The following is a 22010-nucleotide window of genomic DNA, read 5'->3' as shown; positions in this document are numbered from 1 at the left end:
TTGGACCCACCTCCTAGAGAAATGGAAATAAAAACAAAGATAAACAAATGGGACCTAATGAAACTTCAAAGCTTTTGCACAGCAAAGGAAACCATAAAGAAGACCAAAAGACAACCCTCAGAATGGGAGAAAATATTTGCAAATGAAGCAACTGACAAAGGATTAATCTCCAAAATTTATAAACAGCTCATGCAGCTCAATAGCAAAAAAACAGACAACCCAATCCAAAAATGGGCAGAAGACTTAAATAGGCATTTCTCCAAAGAAGATATACAGACTGCCAACAAACACATGAAAGAATGCTCAACATCATTAATCATTAGAGAAATGCAAATCAAAACTACAATGAGATATCATCTCACACCAGTCAGAATGGCCATCATCAAGAAATCTAGAAACAATAAATGCTGGAGAGGGTGTGGAGAAAAGGGAACACTCTTGCACTGCTGGTGGGAATGTGAATTGGTACAGCCACTATGGAGAACGGTATGGAGGTTCCTTAAAAAACTACAAATAGAACTACCATATGACCCAGCAATCCCACTACTGGGCATATACCCTGAGAAAACCATAATTCCAAAAGAGACATGTACCAAAATGTTCATTGCAGCTCTATTCACAATAGCCCGGAGCTGGAAACAACCTAAGTGTCCATCATCGGATGAATGGATAAAGAAGATGTGGCACATATATACAATGGAATATTACTCAGCCATAAAAAGAAACGAAACTGAGCTATTTGTAATGAGGTGGATAGACCTAGAGTCTGTCATACAGAGTGAAGTTAGTCAGAAAGAGAAAGACAAATACCGTATGCTAACACATATATACGGAATTTAAAAAAAAAAATGTCATGAAGAACCTAGGGGCAAAACGAGAATAAAGACACAGACCTACTTGAGAATGGACTTGAGGATATGGGGAGGGGGAAGGGTAAGCTGTGACAAAGTGAAAGAGAGGCATGGACATATATACACTACCAAACGTAAGGTAGATAGATAGTGGGAAGCAGCCGCAGAGCACAGGGAGATCAGCTCGGTGCTTTGTGACCGCCTGGAGGGGTGGGATGGGGAGGGTGGGAGGGAGGGAGATGCATGAGGGAAGGGATGTGGGAACAGATGTATATGTATGACTGATTCACTTTGTTATAAAGCAGAAACTAATTAAAAAAAAAAAAAAAGAAATAAAGGAAAAAGAAATGAAGGAAACAATAGCCAAGATCAATAAAACTAAAAGCTGGTTCTCTGAGAACATAAACAAAATTAATAAACCATTAGCCAGACTCATCAAGAAAAAAAGGGAGAAGACTCAAGTCAATAGAATTAAAAATGAAAAAGGAGAAGTAACAACTGACACTGCAGAAATACAAAGGATCATGAGAGATTACTACAAGCAACTCTATGCCAATAAAATGGACAACCTGGAAGAACTGGACAAATTCGTAGAAAAGCACAAACTTCCAAGACTGAACCAGGAAGAAATCGAAAATATAACCAGACCAATCACAAGCACTGAAATTGAAACTGTGATTAAAAATCCTCCAACAAACAAAAGGCCAGGACCAGATGGCTTCACAGGCAAATTCTATCAAGCATTTAGAGAAGAGCTAACACCTATGCTTCTCAAACTCTTCCAAAATATAGCAGAGGGAGGAACACTCCCACACTCATTCTACGAGGCTATCATCACCCTGATACCAAAACCAGACAACGATGTCCCAAAAAAGAAAACTACAGGCCAGTATTACTGATGAACATAGATGCAAAAACCCTCAACAAAATACTAGCAAACAGAATCCAACAGCACATTAAAAGGATCATACACCATGATTAAGTGGGGTTTATCCCAGGAATGCAAGGATTCTTCGATATATGCAAATCAATTAATGTGATACACCATATTAACAAATTGAAGAATAAACAACTTATGATCATCTTAATAGATGCAGAATAAGCTTTTGACAAAATTCAACACCCATTTATGATAAAAACCCTCGAGAAAATAGGCATAGAGGGAACTTACCTCAACATAATATAGGCCATATATGACAAACCCACAGCCAACATCATCCTCATTTGTGAAAACCTGAAACCATTTCCACTAAGATCAGGAACAAAACAAGTTTGCCCACTCTCACCACTGTTATTCAACATTGTTTTGGAAGTTTTAACCACAGCAGTCAGAGGAAAAAAAAGAAATACAAATGGGAAAAGAAGAAGTAAAGCTGTCACTGTTTGCAGATGACATGATATTATACATAGAGAATCCTAAAGATGCTACCAGAAAACTTCTAGAGCTAATCAATGAATTTGGTACAGTTGCAGGATAGAAAGTTAATGCACAGAAATCTCTTGCATTCCTATACACTAATGAAGAAAAAGCTGAAAGTGAAATTAAAGAAACACTCCCATTTACCATTGCAACAAAAAGAATAAAATACCTAGGAATAAACCTACCTAAGGAGAGAAAAGAACTGTACGCATAAAACTATAAGACAATGATGAAAGAAATTAAAGATGATACAAATAGATGGGAGAGATATACCATGTTCTTGGATTGGAAGAATGAACACTGAAAATGATTATACTACCCAAAGCAATCTAGAGATTCAATGCAATCCCTATCAAACTACCACTGGCATTTTTCAGAGAAATAGAACAAAAAATTTCACAATTTGTATGGAAACAAAAAAGTCCCCGAATAGCCAAAGCAATCTTGAGAAAGAAAAATGGAGCTCGAGGAATTAGGCTCCCTGACTTCAGACTATACTACAAAGCTACAGTAATCAAGAAAAAAAAAAAAAAAGACACTATGGTACTGGCACAAAAACAGAAATATAGATCAATGGAACAGGCTAGAAAGCCCAGAGATAAACCCACGCACATATGGTCACCTTACTTTGAAAAAGGAGGCAAGAATATACAATGGCGAAAAGACAGCCTCTTCAACTCTTCAGTAAGTGGTGCTGGGAAAACTGGACAGCTACATGTAAAAGAATGAAATTAGAACACTCGCTACCACCATACACAAAAATAAAGCCAAAGTGGATTAAAGACCTAAATGTAAGGCCAGACACTAGAAAACTCTTATAGGAAAACATAGGCAGAACACTCTATTACATAAATCACAGCAAAATCCTTTTTTACCCATCTCCTAGAGAAATGGAAATAAAAACAAAAATAAACACATGGGACCTAATGAAACTTAAAATCTTTTGCACAGCAAAGGAAACCATAAACAAGACGAAAAGAAAACCCTCAGAATGGGAGAAAATATTTGCAAATGAAGCAACTGACAGAGGATTTATCTCCAAAATTTACAATTAGCTCATGCAGCTCAATATCAAAGAAGCAAACAACCCAATCCAAAAATGGGCAGAAGACCTAAACAGACATTTCTCCAAAGAAGATATATGGATTGCCAACAAACACATGAAAGGATGCTCAACATCACTAATCATTAGAGAAATGCAAATCAAAACTACAATGAGATATCATCTCACACCAGTCAGAATGGCCATCATCAAAAAATCTACAAACAATAAATGCTGGAGAGGGTGTGAATAAAAGGGAACCCTCTTGCACTGTTGGTGGAAATGTAAATTGATACAGCCACTATGGAGAATAGTATGGAGGTTCCTTAGAAAAGTAAAAATAGAACTACCATATGACCCAGCAATCCCACTACTGGCCATATACCCCGAGAAAACCATAATTCAAAAAGAGTCATGGGCTTCCCTGGTGGCGCACTGGTTGAGAGTCCGCCTGCCGATGCAGGGGACACGGGTTCGTGACCCGGTCCGGGAAGATCCCACATGCCGCAGAGCAGCTGGGCCCGTGAGCTATGGCCGCTGAGCCTGCGCGTCCGGAGCCTGTGCTCTGCAATGGGAGAGGCCACAACAGTGAGAGGCCTGCATACCACACACACACAAAAAAATCAACAGAGTCATGTACCACAATGTTCATTGCAGCTCTATTTATAATAGCCAGGACATGGAAGCAACCTAAGTGTCCATCGACAGATGAATGGTAAAGAAGATGTGGCACATATATACAATGGAATATTATTCAGCCATAAAAAGAAACAAAATTGAGTTATTTGTTGTGAGGTGGATGGACCTACAGTCTGCCATACAGAGTGAAGTAAGTCAGAAAGAGAAAAAGAAATACCATATGCTAACACATATATATGGAATCTAAAAAAAAATAAAAATGTTCGTGAAGAACCTAGGGGCAGGATGGGAATAAAGACACAGACCTACTAGAGAATGGACTTGAGGATGGCAAGGGGGAAGGGTAAGCTGGGGCAAAGTGAGAGATTGGCATGGACATATATACATTACCAAATGTAAAATAGATAGCTAGTGGGAAGCAGCCACATAGCACCGGGAGATCAGCTCGGTGCTTGTCACCACTTAGAGGGCTGGGATAGGGAGGGTGGGAGGGAGGGAGATGCAAGAGGGAAGAGATGTGGGGTTATATGTATATGTATAGTTGATTCACTGTATTATAAAGCAGAAACTAACACACCATTGTAAAGCAATTATATTCAAATAAAGATGTTAAAAAAATTTTAGTAGGATAGCATGCTTCCCTTTGTCTAGAAAAGAAACTTCTTACTGCAAATTTAATATTGACAATGGTTAGTAATTATGGAATCTTTATACCTTATGTGGACGATCTCATTTAATCACTGTGACAGGTACCATTATCCTCGTTTTAGAGGTCAAGAATATGAGGCTTAGAAAGATTAAGTAAACAGCCCAAAGTCACACACCTTAGCAGTGGTAAAGTTAATATTCAAACTCAGGTTTACTTAACTCTGAAACCCCAGATTTTAACCTCTGCAGATAGAGCCTCTTCACAATGACTGAGGCACCCAAATTTAGCAGAGCCATGGGGATAAAAAATCATTCAAAGTTGCTACCTCAGATCATCCAAAGAGAAAATTAATAAGGAAACACAAGCTTTGAATGACACAACAGACCAGATAGATTTAATTGATATTTATGGGACATTCCATCCAAAAACAGCAGATTACACTTTCTTCTCAATTGTGCATGGAACATTCTCCAGGATGGATCACATCTTGCATCACAAATCAAGCCTCAGTGAATTTAAGAAAATTGAAATCATATCAAGCATCTTTTCTGACCACAACACTATGAGACTGGAAATCAATTACAGGGGAAAAAACGTAAAAAACACAGATAGATGGAGGGTAAACAATACATTACTAAATAACCAAGAGATCACTGAAGAAATCAAAGAGGAAATCAAAAAATACCTAGAGACAAATGACAATGAAAACACGACAATCCAAAACCTATCGGATGCAGCAAAAGCAGTTCTAAGAGGGCAGTTTATAGCAATACAATCCTACCTCAAGAAACAACAAACATCTCAAATAAACAATCTAACCTTACATCTAAAAGGATTGGAGAAAGAAGAACAAACAAAACCAAAAGTTAGCAGAAGGAAAGAAATCATAAAAATCAGAGCAGAAATAAGTGAAATAGAAACAAAGAAAACAAGAGCAAAGATCAATGGAATTAAAAGCTGGTTCTTTGAAAAGATAAAATTGATAAACCATTAGCCAGACTCATTAAGAAAAAGAGGGAGAGGACTCAAATCAGTGTAACTGGAAATGAAAAAGGAGAAGTTACAACAGACACCGCCAAAATAAAAGGCATCCTAAGAGACTACTACAAGCAACTCTATGCCAATAAAATGGACAACCTGGAAGAAATGGACAAATTCTTAGAAAGGTATAACCTTCCAAGACTGAACCAGGAAGAAATAGAAAATGTGAACAGACCAATCACAAGTAACGAAACTGAAACTGTGATTAAAAATCTTCCAACAAACAAAAGTCCAGATGGTTTCACAGGTGAATTGTATCAAACATTTAGAGAAGAGCTAACACCCATCCTTCTCAAACTCTTCCAAAAATTGCAAAGGAAGGAACACTCCGAAACTCATTCTATGAGGCCACCATCACCCTGATACCAAAACCAGACAAAGATATTACAAAAAAAGAAAATTACACACCAATATCACTGATGAATGTAGTTGCAAAGATCCTCAACAAAATACGAGCAAACAGAATCCAACAGCACATTAAAAGGATCATACACCATGATCAAGTGGGATTTATTCCAGGAATGCAAGGATTCTTCAATATATGCAAATCAATCAATGTGATACACCATATTAACAAATTGAAGAAGAAAAACCATATGATCATCTCAATAGATGCAGAAAAAGCTTTTGACAAAATTCAACACCCATTTATGATAAAACCTCTCCAGAAAGTGGGCATACAGGGACACCTACCTCAAAATAATAAAGGCTACATACAAGGAACCCACAGCAAATATCATTCTCAATGGTGAAAAACTGAAAGCATTTCCTCTAAGATCAGAAACAAGACAAGGATGTCCACTCTCACCACTATTATTCAACACAGTTTTGGATGTCCTAGCCATGGCAATCAGAGAAGAGAAATAATAAAAGGAATACAAATAGGAAAAGAAGAAACAAAACTGTCACTGTTTGCAGATGACCTGATACTATACATAGAGAATCCTAAAGATGTCACCAGAAAACTACTAGAGCTAATCAATGAATTTGGTAAAGTTGCAGGATACAAAGTTAATGCACAGAAATCTCTTGTATTCCTATATACTAACAATGAAAAATCTGAAACAGAAATTAAGGAAACACTCCCATTTACCACTGCAACAAAGAGAATAAAATACCTAGGAATAAACCTATGTGAGGAGACAAAAGACATGTATGCAGAACACTATAAGACACTGATGAAAGAAAGTAAAAATGATACAAACAGATGGAGAGATATACCATGTTCTTGGATTGGAAGAATCAACATTGTGAAAATGACTATACTACCCAAGGCAATCTACAGATTCAATGCAATCCCTATCAAAACTGCTAATGGCATTTTTCACAGAAGTAGAACAAAAAATTTCACAATTTGTATGGAAACATAAAAGACCCCGAGTAGCCAAAGTAATGTTGAGAAAGAAAAACAGAGATGGAGGAATCAGGCTCCCTGACTTCAGACTATACTACAAAGCTACAGTAATCAAGACAATATGGTACTGGCACATAAAAAGAAATATAGATCAATGGAACAGGATAGAAAGCCCCGAGATAAACCCACACACCTATGGTCAACTGATCTATGACAAAGGAGGCAAGGATAAACAGTGGAGAAAAGACATTCTCTTCAATCAGTGGTGCTGGCAAAACTGGACAGCTACATGTAAAAGAATGAAATTAGAACACTCCCTAACACCATACACAAAAATAAACTCAAAAGGGATTAGAGACCTAGATGTAAGTCTAGACACTATAAAACTCTTAGAGGAAAACATAGGAAGAACACTCTTTGACATAAATCACAGCAAGACCTTTTTTGATCCACCTCCTAGAGTAATGGAAATAAAAACAAAAATTAACAAATGGGACCTAATGAAACTTAAAAGCTTTTGCAAAGCCAAAGAAACTACTAAGAAGACGAGAAGACAACCCTCAGAATGGGAGAAAATATTTGCAAATGAATCAACAGACAAAGGATTAATCTTCAAAATAGATAAACATGGGCTTCCCTGGTGGCGCAGTGGTTGAGAGTCCGCCTGCCGATGCAGGGGACACGGGTTCGTGCCCCGGTCTGGGAAGATCCCACATGCCGCAGAGCGGCTAGGCCCGTGAGCCATGGCTGCTGAGCCTGCGCATCCGGAGCCTGTGCTCTGCAAGGGGAGAGGCCACAACAGTGAGAGGCCCGCCTACCGCAAAAAAAAAAAAAAAAAAAAAAAAAAAAAAAAAATAGATAAACAGCTCATGCAGCTCAGTATTAAAAAATCAAGCATCCCAATCCAGAAATGGGCAGAAGACCTAAATAGACATTTCTCCAAAGAAGACTTACAGATGGCCAAAAAGCACATGAAAAGCTGTTCAACATCACTAATTATTAGAGAAATGCAAATCAAAACTACAATGAGGTATTACCTCACACCAGTTAGAATGGGCTTCATCAGAAAATCTACAAACAACAAATGCTGGAGAGGGTGTGGAGAAAAGGGAACCCTCTTGCACTGTTGCTAGGAATGTAAATTGACACAGCCACCGTGGAGAACAGTATGGAGGTTCCTTAAAAATCTAAAAATAGAATGACCATATGACCCAGAAGTCCCACTCCTGCGCATATACTCAGAGAAAACCATAATTCAAAAAGACACATGCACCCCAATGTTCACTGCAGCACTATTTACAATAGCCGGGTCATGAAGGCAACCTAAATACCCATCGACAGACGTTGGATAAAGAAGATGTGGTACATATATACAATGGAATATTACTCAGCCATAAAAAGGAACGAAATTTAGTCATTTGCAGAGACGTTGATGAATCTAGAGACTGTCATATAGAGTGAAGTAAGTCAGAAAGAGAAAAACAGATATCGTATATTAACGCATATATGTGGAACCTAGAAAAATGGTACAGATGAACTGGTTTGCAGGGCAGAAGTTGAGACACAGACATAGAGAACAAACGTATGGACACCAAGGGGGGAAAGCGGCAGGGGGTGGTGGTGGCGGTGTGATGAATTGGGAGATTGGGATTGACATGTATACACTGATGTGAATAAAATGGATGACTAATAACCTGCTGTGTAAAAAAATAAAATTTAAAAATTAAAAAAAAAGGAAAAAGAAAATGTAGATTCACCATAAAAAAAAAGTTGCTACCTCAGAACCTAGTAGAAGAAACAGGTTTATAAACAAATAGATTGATATATTAAAGCTATACCTAAATGCCTGGGAGCTTGTAAGAGGGAGTGCTGGATGATAACTGTGGGGTATAAGGGACATTTCACAGTGAGAATATTTGGAGCATTTTTTTGTTGTCTATCTTGGGGAAGCAACTGTTTCATTCCTCTCTGAAAACTGATATCCAGGGAGACACTTTCTGCTCTGACTTACCCTTCGTAAGGTAAGGATATGCAGTACATGTTCACAGAGAAGGTCTGATCGACACAAAGTGTTGATTCTAAAAACCGGCTCATATTTTAAGGTTTGTTGCCAAATCGCCAGAAGGCAGGGTCGGGCCTTATGGAGAACGTGGGATGTATTGGCTGCTGTGGACCCACAGTGACTGATTCACCTGACAACACGTAGATCAAATCCTGGGAAGATGGGAGCGTGAACACGTGCAAGCTCCTTTTTACCTCCGGTGCAAATTTCTCTGTGTGTGTGTGTTACTTGCTACAGGAGGCTTTTATTAACTTTGCAATTTGGAAAACATCATATCATGAAAATTTAAACAGAAGATCTCAATGGAAGCAATTTAAAAACCATGTGAACTTGAAATTAAACAGGCCGTAAAGAAGGACAAAGGGTCAGAACTGAGCAGAGAGTAAATCCTCTGATTTCCCTCCCTCGTCTCCGCCAGAACTCCATTTACCGTTTTCCAAAGGTTATCTCTAATCCTAATTGCCTGTTTGCATCCTGTCCTTCTGAGAAATTGGAGCAGCAGATGCCCTTTCGGTGAACATAACATGCCTTCTGTGTAATCAGGTTGGCTGCTGTGCTGACACAGGGGGTCTGGAGCTAATTACAGATGTACCACGGGCGGAGGGAGCAGACAGTTCAGAGCTGGCGTTTGAATATTAATCAGCTTAATGAAAGCAGAACTCCAAAAGTTGTCACCTTTACAAACGGCATCCCCAATTGTCCTTAATTCCAAGAGCGAAGATGTTCAGGCTGTTCAAAAACGAGTCCCAGCCTATCTATGTAGATGTGTGTAAAAAATAGTAATTAAATGTATCAGGGAAAGCTTAAGGATAACACACAGTCTCATAAGGCGGCACACAGGGATCATTTCCAGCTCACATTCTCGATGCCCCCTTCTCATCATTGTAGCTTGTAGAAGAGCAAATCCTGGATGGAAGCATCAGGTGGAGAGGCAGAAACCCAGCATCTCACAGTATCTCCTGTGCTACCAAAGGAAAGACCAGCAGCAGGAAGCGTCTGTGTTCAGTAACAACGATCCTAAAGCAAGGAACAGACGCGCCAACAAAGGCCTGAGCCTGTGCACCGAGAAGGGCTGCTGGGACCGTGGAGTGGATGTGGTTCCTTTCGCGACACTGGTTGAGAGCTGTCCTCAGAGAGAAGAGTGGTCGCGACACCATCCCCTCCTTGTATCCTTTATAACACATTTTCTAATACATTGTTGAGTTCATTGAAGACTCACAAGTGCCTCCCGTGAGCGAGCTTTGGTACCACCCATGGTCTTTACTAGTTTGATTTGTTGTCTTTAATAAATGCTCTTGTCATCTTCACAAATCCCACTTTAAAGACCCTGCTCTATAGTCCATCATCTAAATAAGTAGAATGGCAATTAAAAGTCAAGGTGAGAGCCTTAAGTAAGAACAACTCTGACCTCCTTACTGTAAGCAGCTCCTTTGCCCCTTTTCTGTTTCTTCATCCCTGTTTTCCTTAGACCTTAGTTGTAAAGATGAGATCATCAGGCAACATTTAACATAGTTCCTGGTTTCTGCTTTTCTAAATATACACAACACCTTACCTAACCTGTTAGTTCCTTTCCTGGATGAGAACAAATAAGAATGAAGAATTAAGTAGTTAAAGAATGACTGACTCTCTACCCCTAGCTTCTTCCCCTTAGAAAATTTGCGGGTGGACCCTGCGGGGGCAGGTAAACCCCGTGGGCAAGACACGTCCCAAGGAAGATGGGGAGGAGTCAGCAGGCCTGCACACAGCGGAAAAATGATGAAGAATCTGACCTCCTGCCTTAATGATTAACTGAGATGGTTTCCCCTTTTTCCCTTTAAAAGCTGTCATGGCTGAGCAGAATCTTGGGAACTGGTCTCTGGACATGAGTCCACCATCTCCCCAGATTGCCGGCTTTTCTGAATAAAGTCCATCCTTTTCTACCGAATCTTGCCTCTTGATTTATTGGCTGTTGAGTGGTCTTTTTCTTTCTTTTCTTTCTTTCTTCCTTCTTTTCTTTTTCTCTTTCTCTTCTTTCCTTCTTTCCCCTTCCTCCCGCCCTTCCTCTCTCTCTCTCTCTCTCTCTCTCTCTCTCCCTCCCCCCTTCTTTCTTTCTGTCTTCTGCTTTTTTGGAGCGTTCCTCATCCTCCCAACACATTTTCTGCTGAAGGCCTTAGAACTAAAATCACAGTTCTATCACTAGTAAAACAAATGATGTGTTTTGAGCATTCACTTTTGAGTCAAGAGTTCAAGATCATGTTTCCTTCCCTTTAACGGTTTATGTTTCCCTGAGTCTAGAGATAATATCTCTAGAATGTGTTGTGACACAAATGTTTTTCACAAATGCAGAAGTTAGAGAAACATAAATAAAAAATTACGTTCTAATACAAATCAATCATTCCGATTACCTGGTAAAAATCGAGAAAAGGAAAAGTCTTTTTTAACGACTTCTCCAGGAAGAGGTGACATAACCCATCACAGCCATTTAGGGATAGAGATTTTAAACAGCAGCTGCCTTGTACTTAGCTAGTGTATACTTATTAAAGAGGAATCATTCTGTTTTTCAAATTTTTTGACTCCAGAGAGCTAGAGCACACCGGGGAAACCATAACAGCTCATACTTTCAGAGCGCTGTTCTGGGAGTACCATGGAGAGATCTGATATTGCACCTTTCTTCCAAACATTAGAGCAAACAACACAGGATGTCAGTATTGATATGTCAATCTTCTACAGTGTATATTGCCTCTATGGTTATAGACTGGATGACAGAGTGAATACAGTAAAACCAAGTAGAGTACAGTTTTGAGGGTGACCGGCAATTGAAGTTATAGGAAGTCTTTATATGTAATGGATTTGTTTTCACACCAGGAATCTTTTTCCATTCCAGTACATGTGCTGCTTATTAATGAATTCCAATCTATTAAACTTTAAGCATATAAAACTTCCCCCCCCTTTACCTTCTGAATGAAAGCCTGTTGAATTTAATTCATATTGATCTCAGCTTCACAGTTAGAATGTTAACCGTATGGTGAAAATATTCTAACGACGGATTTTTATTCCTCAATGCTACCTGCAGTTTACTTGATGATATATCACCCACCAACGCCAAGGTTTTCCTTTGACTCTGGAAGATCAATGATGATAGTTGCTTGACTATGTTCTCCTCTTTGTAAAGAAGAGGTGATGCCACTTCAAGGAGCACAACTGAGGGAGTGAGATGCAAAATAACCACACTTTTAAATGCAGTTTAGTGAAAAAAATGCACCTGTGCATGAAGGGGTGATGAGGTTGTTTCTATTTTGATTTCTTGATTCAGTAGTTTTATTCCGCCCTAATTCCATGAGGGCAGAGCCTGAGGAGGTTACACCCTGGTAAAAACCATGGTCAAAGGCTGTGCCCCTCCACCTCTCTCAGCACAACAAAAGGAGAACAAAATAAATCATTGTCAAAGTATCACTAACAAATTTGTATCTATATTGACCTATATATTATCTACCTACCTACAATCTATTTATCTATCTTTATCTCTCTATATGATATAACCATAATATGAGGGGTATAGAAAATGGCAAAATGTGTTTCTCTAAGAAGTATGCAACACAAAAATAAATTCACAGTATAGTGAAATGTACTCTACATTGAGTATATTCTATACTTATCTGACTTACAGTAATTACCTTAATCAATGCATATTTTTTGTTACATAAAAACAACAACTAACGACCAAAGAAGAATGCGACGTTGAGATTGAAGGGGTTCAGAATGAGCCTCCCCAAAATATGCCACTTTGGTGTGTGGGTTATTTTGAGCTGAAGACAATCAAGGTCCAAAAGACTCAGGAAGAGCTTTTAACCTCTCACTTAATTGCCTGAAAGAATTTAGACAGGGGGCCTGGCTCAGACACAGAGATAACTTTATCTGAATGACCGATCAGTGTGGCAGGGCAAACAGTTAATTACCAAACATCTGCTCTTCTTATCGTCCTGTGACTCACCTTCCTCCCCATGGAAGTCCCAGGTCCCTGTCCCTTCCCTTAGCTCAGGATGCCATATAAGCCTCAGTTGCCAGACTTGCCTTTGGCTCCCATGGGACTCCCGTATATGTAACAAATTTTTTTTCTCCTGTTAATCTAATGTCAATTTAATTATTAGACCAGCCAAAGAAGCTGGAAGGTTAGAAGGTAAATTTTACCTTGCCAACAAGATGATATAAATAAACAGTTCATCGCAATCAATAAGGCATTTGAAACCCTTAACTGGAAATTAATATTTGGGACATAAATCATAGAGAATTCTAATTAGTTATTGATTCTATTTTATTGTGTAAATCAATACTGTCCTCCAACAAGTCTCTGGCAATGTTTTCAGAAATTTAATGCATTCTGGTATTTTTTGTTGGGTGATTATGACATTATTTCTAAAGTTATCAGTCTAAATCTTAATGCTACCTTCGGAGAAGTTTTCTGTACGTTACCATGAAAACCACAGTCTTTTATTTGCTGGGATTACAAACTGACACCTTGTCAGAACCCAAAGTTTTCAGTACAGTGGTTCCAACCCATTTCCAATTTATTTGTATTAACATCTCGCTTTCTTTTTGTTTAGAAATTTAACTGTTTTATTCTTTTATTCAAATATTCCACAGTTTTAGTTTTCTTCTATTGAATATCAATATTTACATATATATGTTTATGTTTAAATAAAAACAACCTTACGTTAAAGGCATATTTTCTAATTTTTCTAATCCCTGGAACAAGCAAGATTAGCTTCATAAGATCATGACTGGGGTGATTTTAGTGTGTGGTTACTGGCATTTGTGGACAGAAAAAACAGAATGGAAGCACGTCTCCTCTTTCTGACAAATGAAACTGTCGAAGCAGTTCCCCTCCTTTTCTCAATCCTCTAATCCTTGTGCCATTAAAGATTTTCTCATACAAATAAGTAATACAAAAAGATAATAAGGACCTATTAAATACAGGTAGTCAAGTTGGTGATAAGAGGGTTCATTTAAAATATAAAATGCAATTATCTTCTGTAAGTGACTAACATGGTTCTGACTGCTTGTCCTTGCAGAATGTATCTTTAATCATTCATTCCCACTCATCAAATCCCATTATTCTAGGTTTGAAACTCTGGCAAGCAAATACTGCTTTAAAAATACACTATTTCAGTTTGCTTGTTACAGAAATTTTTTTTTTTGTCAAAACATTTAGTGTTGTTAATATGAGCAAAAGTTAATGTATGAAAAGAAAAATATTCTGAAAGGTTATGATGGCCATTCCTTCACCAGATATTTATTGGGTTCCTAGTATGTTCAAGCCTATTATGCTCGAACAAGGTTTGATGAGTGTTTTCAGCTGTGTCTTTTTAGCCTTATTTTTCTTAGTTCCTGCTTCCTCCTGTCTTGGTCAGCTGTTAGTTTCTTGCAGCTGAATATTTTATCTGAAGGTTAAGTTTATGAATTTAGGACAAAAGGGAAAAAATAGGAGGAGAACCACGGAAACTGAGCTCTGCTGCTGTTGGTCAAATACCTGCTCCCTGTTCCTCCGATTCATCTGCTAAGCAGTCAGTCAACGCTTCATCATTAGGAAAAATACAGAAGCAACAATACTTACACTTGTCTCCTTCTGCTCTGCACCCGCCCGTATGGTTTCTATGTCAAGGCTTTGGCTAAACCTTAAAACTGTGAGTAGGTTCATGCAGCATTCCATCACAGAGCTGGAAGTCAGCCTCCTGAACTGATATTCAATCCTATTACGGCAACAAGATGCTAAGAAAGAAATCCTTTGTAAAACACAGCATGAAACAGACCCTGGTATTAGCTACTTTTAGCTCCTGATAATATGTTTTGCATAATGTTTTAGTCAAATTCCTGGGCCAAAGCGGGTCCTCAGCCCTTGGTGATCTTTGGGATAATTTTTACCATGAGTCTATGAAATGATACCTTTAGCAAAGCCACGGTAAATCTCAGAGCTCCCACTGTGGCCAGTGACAGCTGGTAAATGGAGATGGAGGAAAAGCAAGTAATGCAAATACAAAGCAACTAGCATGGCTCGTGGCCCACCTGTAGGAAGCTGAAGGAGGCGCTTTACGGTTACTTGCCTTGCAAACTGTAGATTTCTCCAACGCTGTTCTGCCGAGTGATGTGATGCCAGTATGCACTGCGCGGGAGAGAGATTGATTTGGGTAACGTCACTGGTTCAGTCAAGCTTGTCTGAAGCTAAAAGAAAAAGATAATGTGCGTTAGGCTTTGTTTAAAATATTAAACTGAAATGCGTTCTTTTAAAAGTTCAGCGTTAAACGTGGGTGACATATGATAGACTCTGTTACAGATTCCTGCATTACCTGCTGTTTCAAGATACCATTTTGGTTTTTTTGGAGGGGGGTGCGTGGTGCACCGTGTGGCTTTCAGGATCTTAGTTCCCCGACCAGGGATTGAACCCGGGGCCACTGAAATGAAAGCACTGAATACTAACCACTGGACTGCCAGGGAACTCCCAAGATATCATTTTAAAAAAAGGAAAATCGTGACTTAAAAAATATGAAATGAACACTTGTAAACAATTAATCTCACTCATTAATTAAGAAGGGAACAAAAAGATGGTAGACTGATTCCAAGGAGAATTCAAAGGGCTTATAGCTGGCCGGGAACGCTGGTAAACAGCCACAGCAGTAATCAATTACATTCCATCAGACAAGTTTATTTGCATTTCTAGAAGCAAGAATTACCTGCATTATTGATACTATCGGCTTTCTACAATTTATTGAATTGTAAAATAACTCAAAAAATGGAGGTGTAAGCCCTTTCCGAAACAGATACCCCCAAATGGTGCCAAGCACAAGATACCATTTCTTTTTCACCCATTTCATTGTCTGTTGGGCTGCACCTCACAAGCCTACAAGCCCTGTGTTTGCCCAGCTTTAAGACCGAAGAAAGAGCCCGGAGCTGGCAACAGAGACATCAGTGGTTTAATGGATGGGGGAGCTTACATGTCTGAAGCAAGGTCCTGGAGTGACACTGTACCGTGTGCCAGCGCAAGGCAGGCAGCATGCGGCAGGCAGGATGCGGCAGGACATGGCGGCAGTCTTTGCTGGCGGAGGGGGATTGCCAGTTATATGGGGATTGCCAATTATATGGGGATTGACGTCAGGTGGACTCATTAGTTACCAGGGAAACCAGCGGAGGGCATGCACCTCCCGGCCCCTTTGATAAGAACAATCACCAGCTGGGACCTGGGGCAAGTACGCAGGAAGGTCAGTCGTATGCATAGGGTGTAGGTGAAGCAGGCCCTGGTTGGGCAGCGGATGGACAGAGAGCAGGAGAGCAGCCATCCTGAGTGGCCTGAACATACAGTGCCTTACAGTTTTTCCTGACACCTGCTCCCACCCTCACCCAATGGCTTTTTCCTTGCTCCTGCAATAGGAGTTTGTACATATTAGAAAAAGTGTTTTCCCTGAGAAGTTCTGTGATAAAAGTGTGGTATATTTTCTTATTTGAAAGATAAACTGTAAGGTTAGCTACAGAGATCCACACAATATCCCATCAGGTGATGCTCAGACACATGATTAGTTCAAACAGAATAATACTTTACATTGCATTTTCAAGAAAGACATTCATTTTTACTGATTCACACTGTTTTTAAAAAATATCCAGAAATGGTTTTGTTTGGCCTTTGTGCACATTTCTCTGATGTAATCTGAGCAAACGTGCACTTTCTGACAGTGGGCAATCCTCTAATTAATAACATCTCACATTTCCCCTTTATTTAATACCTGACTCTTGGCAAAACTGGGAGCTGTAAGGGTCACTTTGGTCAAACCTAGCCTTCGAGTCCCATTTGTTCCCTGGGGTGGACGCTGCCCCAAGGCGCTCTCCCAACTGCCAACAGTTCTCATATGTCTGTATCCAGTGGCACTACCCTTTGAAGAAGGCGCTGTCCGGAGTGCCTGGTATGATATAACAGGCCCTTTAAAGCCATATAAAACTAGGAGGCTTTAAAATTTTTTTTTTTTAAAGCAACACCCATTTATTAGAAGTCCAGTCATGGTGAGGCTGAGCTCTCCACTCGGGGTATCACAAGGTTAAAATCAAGGTGTCGGCTGGGCTGTATTCCTTTCTGGAGCTCAGGGGCCTCTTTCAAGCTCACATGGTTGTTGGAAGAATTCAGCTCCTTGTGGCTGTAGAACAGAGACCCCCCTATTCTTGCTGGCTGTTGGCGGAGGCCACTCCCAGCAACTGGAAGGCACCCATAGATCCTTGCCATCAGGCCCCCTCCACATGCCCTCTCATGCTTCACATCTCTCATTTCTCTGTCTCCAACCTTTAGACTCAGATTTAAGGGGTTCATGTGATTAGATCAGGCCTACCCAGATAATCTATTTTAAAGTCAACTAATTTGGAACCTTAATTACACTTGCAAAATCCCTTTACAGCAGCACCTAAATTAGAGTTTGATTGAATAATTGGGAGACGGTGTGTGCATATCAGGGCCCAGGCATCTTTGGAGCTGTTTTATTGATAGATTTCTTCCTTTCACAGGGGGATATAGGCTGGAGGGATATGGTGAGAAGATACAGTCTGGTGGACAAAGACGCAAGCTAGGGCACATTCAGGTGGAAGGGGATGCAAGCTGGGAGGGATACAGGCGGAGGCTTTTAAATTTTAACAGAAGGTCAAACCATTGGGCTTGAACGTATTTATTGGATTTCACTTTTTTAGTAGTGAGGCATTTCCAGAACTGCTATGTCTTGCCACAAAAGTGTCCAGCTTGGTGTATTTAAAAGTCTGGCCCTGTTGGGCTTCCCTGGTGGCGCAGTGGTTGAGAGTCCGCCTGCCGATGCAGGGGACGCGGGTTCGTACCCCGGTCCGGGAAGATCCCACATGCCGCGGAGCGGCTGGACCCGTGAGCCATGGCCGCTGAGCCTGCGCGTCCAGAGCCTGTGCTCCGCCACGGGAGAGGCCACAACGGTGAGAGGCCCGCGTACCGCAAAAAAAAAAAAAAAAAAAAATCCTAACTCCAGAACCTCCGATAGAAAACAGCTCTCTTGACTTCTGAGTCCACTGCTCTTTAGACTCCAATGCTGATCTCTCCTGGGAAGATGAGCTTCCTCCCCACATACGACAACATGTGACAACACAGCCTTGCACTTTGACAGAACCTGTGCCGCCAAGAAGCAGCAGGAAGGGCCTGACAACTGATATAATTTTTGTGAACATACAGGCTACCAGCACCTCTTCTCGCTTTTACCACAAACGTTATCCAGGTTATGCTACTGCCTTTTGCAATTTCCCTTTGCTGTTTTGGGACTCTGCTGGCCCTTGTGATAAACCTTAATGCTAATTTGTGTTCACCTACATAAAATTCATACGTATTAAAAAACTCGTTAAAAAAAATCAATTCTGGGGAATTCCCTGGTGGTCCAGTGGTTAGGACTCTGCACTTTCACTGCTGAGGGCCCCGGTTCGATCCCTGGTCAGGGAACTAAGATCCCACAAGCTGCGCGGTGCGGCCAAAAAAAAGAAAAAAAGTATTGAAAAAAAATAATAAAAAAATCAATTTTCCTTTTGCTCCGTCTCTCCCTAATTATTGCCTAGAATTTAAAAAATCATTTGAGCACTCGAGACACAAATCTATATAATTGGGAGAGGAAAAATTCAGCATTTATAGATTAGCATTTATGAGTCATTCTCTATGGGCCTGGCTCTGTGCAAACTGGTTTCATAGGTTATCCCATTTAATATCCACATAACTTGTCAACACATATGCCATCTGAACTTTACAGACAAGGAAAACGAGGCTCAGAGGGGTCATGTGATTTGTTCACGCTGCCATCGCCAGTGGGTAATGTTTCTGAGGCTCGGAGCCCATGACTCACTGTAAAATAAATGATTGGAACCCTCTTATTCAAAGAGCAGGTTAGGTGAGAATTACACCAACTGGGTCTATTCCACTGGATCAAGGCCGGAATGCGAGTGCCTCTTTGCTATGTTCAAGACAGAACACCACAATTTGTGTGGCAAAATCACGGAGTTAACTCCATGGGCTTTGCTGTCAGCGACCTGTTGTCAAATATCAACCCCACAGCTGCCTAGCCTTCTGACTTCAGGAAAGGTACTTAAACTTTTCTTTTTAAGATTCAATTTTTCCTTATCTCTAAAGTTAATATAATGTGCCTTAAGTGTTGTTATAAATATTTTATAAGATGATATTTTAGAGTGAAAAGCACAATGCTTGTCATGCCTGAAGTGCTCAGTAAAGACAGCTGCACCTTTACTGCTTCCACTGCACAGAAAGGTGGCTTAGACCACTGGCGTCCAAGTCTCCACATGGTCAAGATGTGGAGATTTGTCCAAAATGAGCTATCAAAGGAATGACGAAGGAGGCAGAGGCATCTACTTGGATCTAAGTCTAAAAGCTTAATAGAAGTAAAAAACCTCTAGTAATGTGAGTCAGGAATAGGTGGTCAGTATGGGCAGGTGGGAGGGGTGGAAGACAGAGGGGAGACAGGTGAGCAGAGTGCGTGTGTGTTTGCACATACATGTACTATCAGCTGGGAAGAGACAGACAGCTTTTCTGTATGAAGAGAGTTAAAGAATGCCTCATACGGGTGGATGTGTGAACATGGGCCCTGGTTTGTCTGAGACAAGAGAAAATGGGCCGGGAAACACACTGTAGGTAAGAAGCACTGCAAAAATACAGGTGGTTGGGAAATATGTTAATGTGACATGTATGTCAGTGTAAGAAAAAACAGTGCTGCTTAATAAGGAAATGCTCAACACCAGTGCACTCCTGGTCGAGAACATTTAGTTTTACTTGTTCTTGGAAAACAGCTCATGAAACTTGAAAACTGTATGGAAACAGAAGCCCAGGAGAGCGTTAGCCAGCCAAGCTTGGATTGGCACTGTTTGGATTTGTTCAAACAGTCCTCTGAAGTTGGAAGGTTTATGGACAATTGGCTTCTCACAGACTTGACTTAATTTTCAATAGGGGACACCTTACACTTAATCTTCCATTTTATTCAAGATAAATGGAAAAAAAAAAGAAGATATCTTGCTGAGTTTGTATCAGACTAACAAATAAAATGTAGTTCATATAGTCATGTAGTGGAAGTTGCTAGGTGACATTTAAAATTGGACTGTGTAGAATATTATTTTCATTAACTTGAAACAGAACGGATGTCATTATTATATATGTTAAACCATGTATTGACCAAAATACTTTCATAGAGTGTGAAAAAAGCTGGATTTTGGAATAACATAAGAAATTATTACAAACATCTACATAAATACTTTGAGTATTAAGTACAGGTATATTCTTACCTGTACTCAGTAATGATTTTAAGAATATATATTCTCTATCAATCATTCATCTGTCTATCATCTGTAAGCAGATACATTTACAGAGACACCCATTGAATATAAGGAACATGAAGAATACATATTAAAGCATTAAATTTCATAAATAAAATTTTTGCTGTCATTTGATTTTGAAATATATAAATATCTAGAGGCTATAATAAGGTTATGTAATTAATTTCCAATGTCTGCATATAATAAAATCTGGGATGAACTTTAGTGGTGGTTATACAATTTTACCCATTTAAAATGAAAGGTTTTTCTTTTGCCATTTTATGAATTAGCTAATAATTATTGACCTTTTACTCAAGACCAGGTGGCATTCTAACACTCTGAAGTAGATATTATTGATCCTTCTTCCTCTTTTAAGAAGAGGTAGCTAAGGCACAGAGGAGGTAAGCGACTCGCAGGAGGTCACACAGCTCTGCTCGTCTTTCCCTAGAGTCTACCTGGTTACCCACCATGCCATGCTGCTTCCATGTAATGTGTATGCATTCACTGAATACATCCCAGAATGTGAACTATGTTCACATTCTTTGAAAGCATCCTTAATTATCTTCCCATGCAATGCTTACATCAATTTCTTAGATTTTAGTTTGACCACTATTGGCCTAAGTGTCTCCCTATTTTACAGCACTATGCCAAAGAAGAGTCAGTCTGATTCTTTGGGTTGTATGTGTGTATGTCATATATGTTTTTATGCTGAGTCATCTTGATTGACTTTTGACATCTGTTTTGGTTTTTTTTTAAGGAAATTATTCTTGTAATAACCAAGAGCAGATTGTATGACCCTCAATAAATAAGATTACCACAGTTTAAAAATAATTTTTTTTTGTAATTTCCTTACTATTGTTCCATTCTAGCAGTACAAATAAAAGAAACAAAATTGTATTTTTTAAACACAGAAGTTGAAATTTTTAGTGTTAGGCACTCGTTTTCCTTATACATTATCAATTCTAATCAAGTTGATTAAATATTATACATAAATATTATATATTGATATAATGCTTTCTTTGAAGTGACATCTAGAGTATCCACAAAAAATTTTAAGGGAAAAAACATATCTAAATAAAATATTTACTATTACACTGTCTCAGCACCACGTATTAGAAAAATTACACATTGCCTTCTCATCATTTCCATCTCATTTGTGTATTTATTGCAGACAGAAATGTATATTTTCTTTGTTTTTGTGTGTTTGTTTAGAGACGAAATTTCCTTTAGTGTTCTGAAACATTAGGAACACAGGCCCACTTTAGTTATCAACTATAATAATTTGTTCTAATTGAGTGAGCTTGTGTTAGTTTAATCAGTGTCTGTCAGTCAGTAAAAGAAAATTTCACAAAAATGCTAATGGCATTTCCCAGCAGGGAACTGGTCATTGTCAGTAATAATAAAGGCTCTTGTTTTTTGGTTAATAACTGAGAATATTGAGCAATAGAATCAAGAATAGAACTTTGAAGAATGAATTCATTAACAGATATTCCTATGTATTGGATATAACATACCACTTGCAATCACAAATGACACATTTAAACTTCTCCTAGGATTTTATAAACTTCTATGAATATACCTAGAAGAGAGACTGCAAAAAGTGTTAAGGCTTTCCTGTGTGTGGCTC

General features: G+C 39.3%; 1 protein-coding gene across 2 annotated transcripts in view; it reads right to left on the bottom strand.

Moving 5' to 3' along the window:
* DOK6 (docking protein 6) overlaps positions 1-22010 on the bottom strand; it is a 417331-nt gene that overhangs the window by 64755 nt on the left and 330566 nt on the right. For both annotated transcript variants that reach the window (XM_081252874.1, XM_081252873.1), the window contains exon 7: positions 15136-15253. In XM_081252874.1, the coding sequence (XP_081109000.1) occupies positions 15136-15253 (118 nt within the window). The remainder of the gene's footprint in view (positions 1-15135; positions 15254-22010) is intronic.

Source organism: Mesoplodon bidens (assembly GCF_964165515.1).
Source record: "Mesoplodon bidens genome assembly, chromosome: 13".
Classification (NCBI taxonomy): Eukaryota; Metazoa; Chordata; class Mammalia; order Artiodactyla; family Ziphiidae; genus Mesoplodon; species Mesoplodon bidens.
The sequence above is the reverse complement of the archived record's forward strand: the minus strand, read 5'-3'. Positions and strand labels throughout refer to the sequence as shown.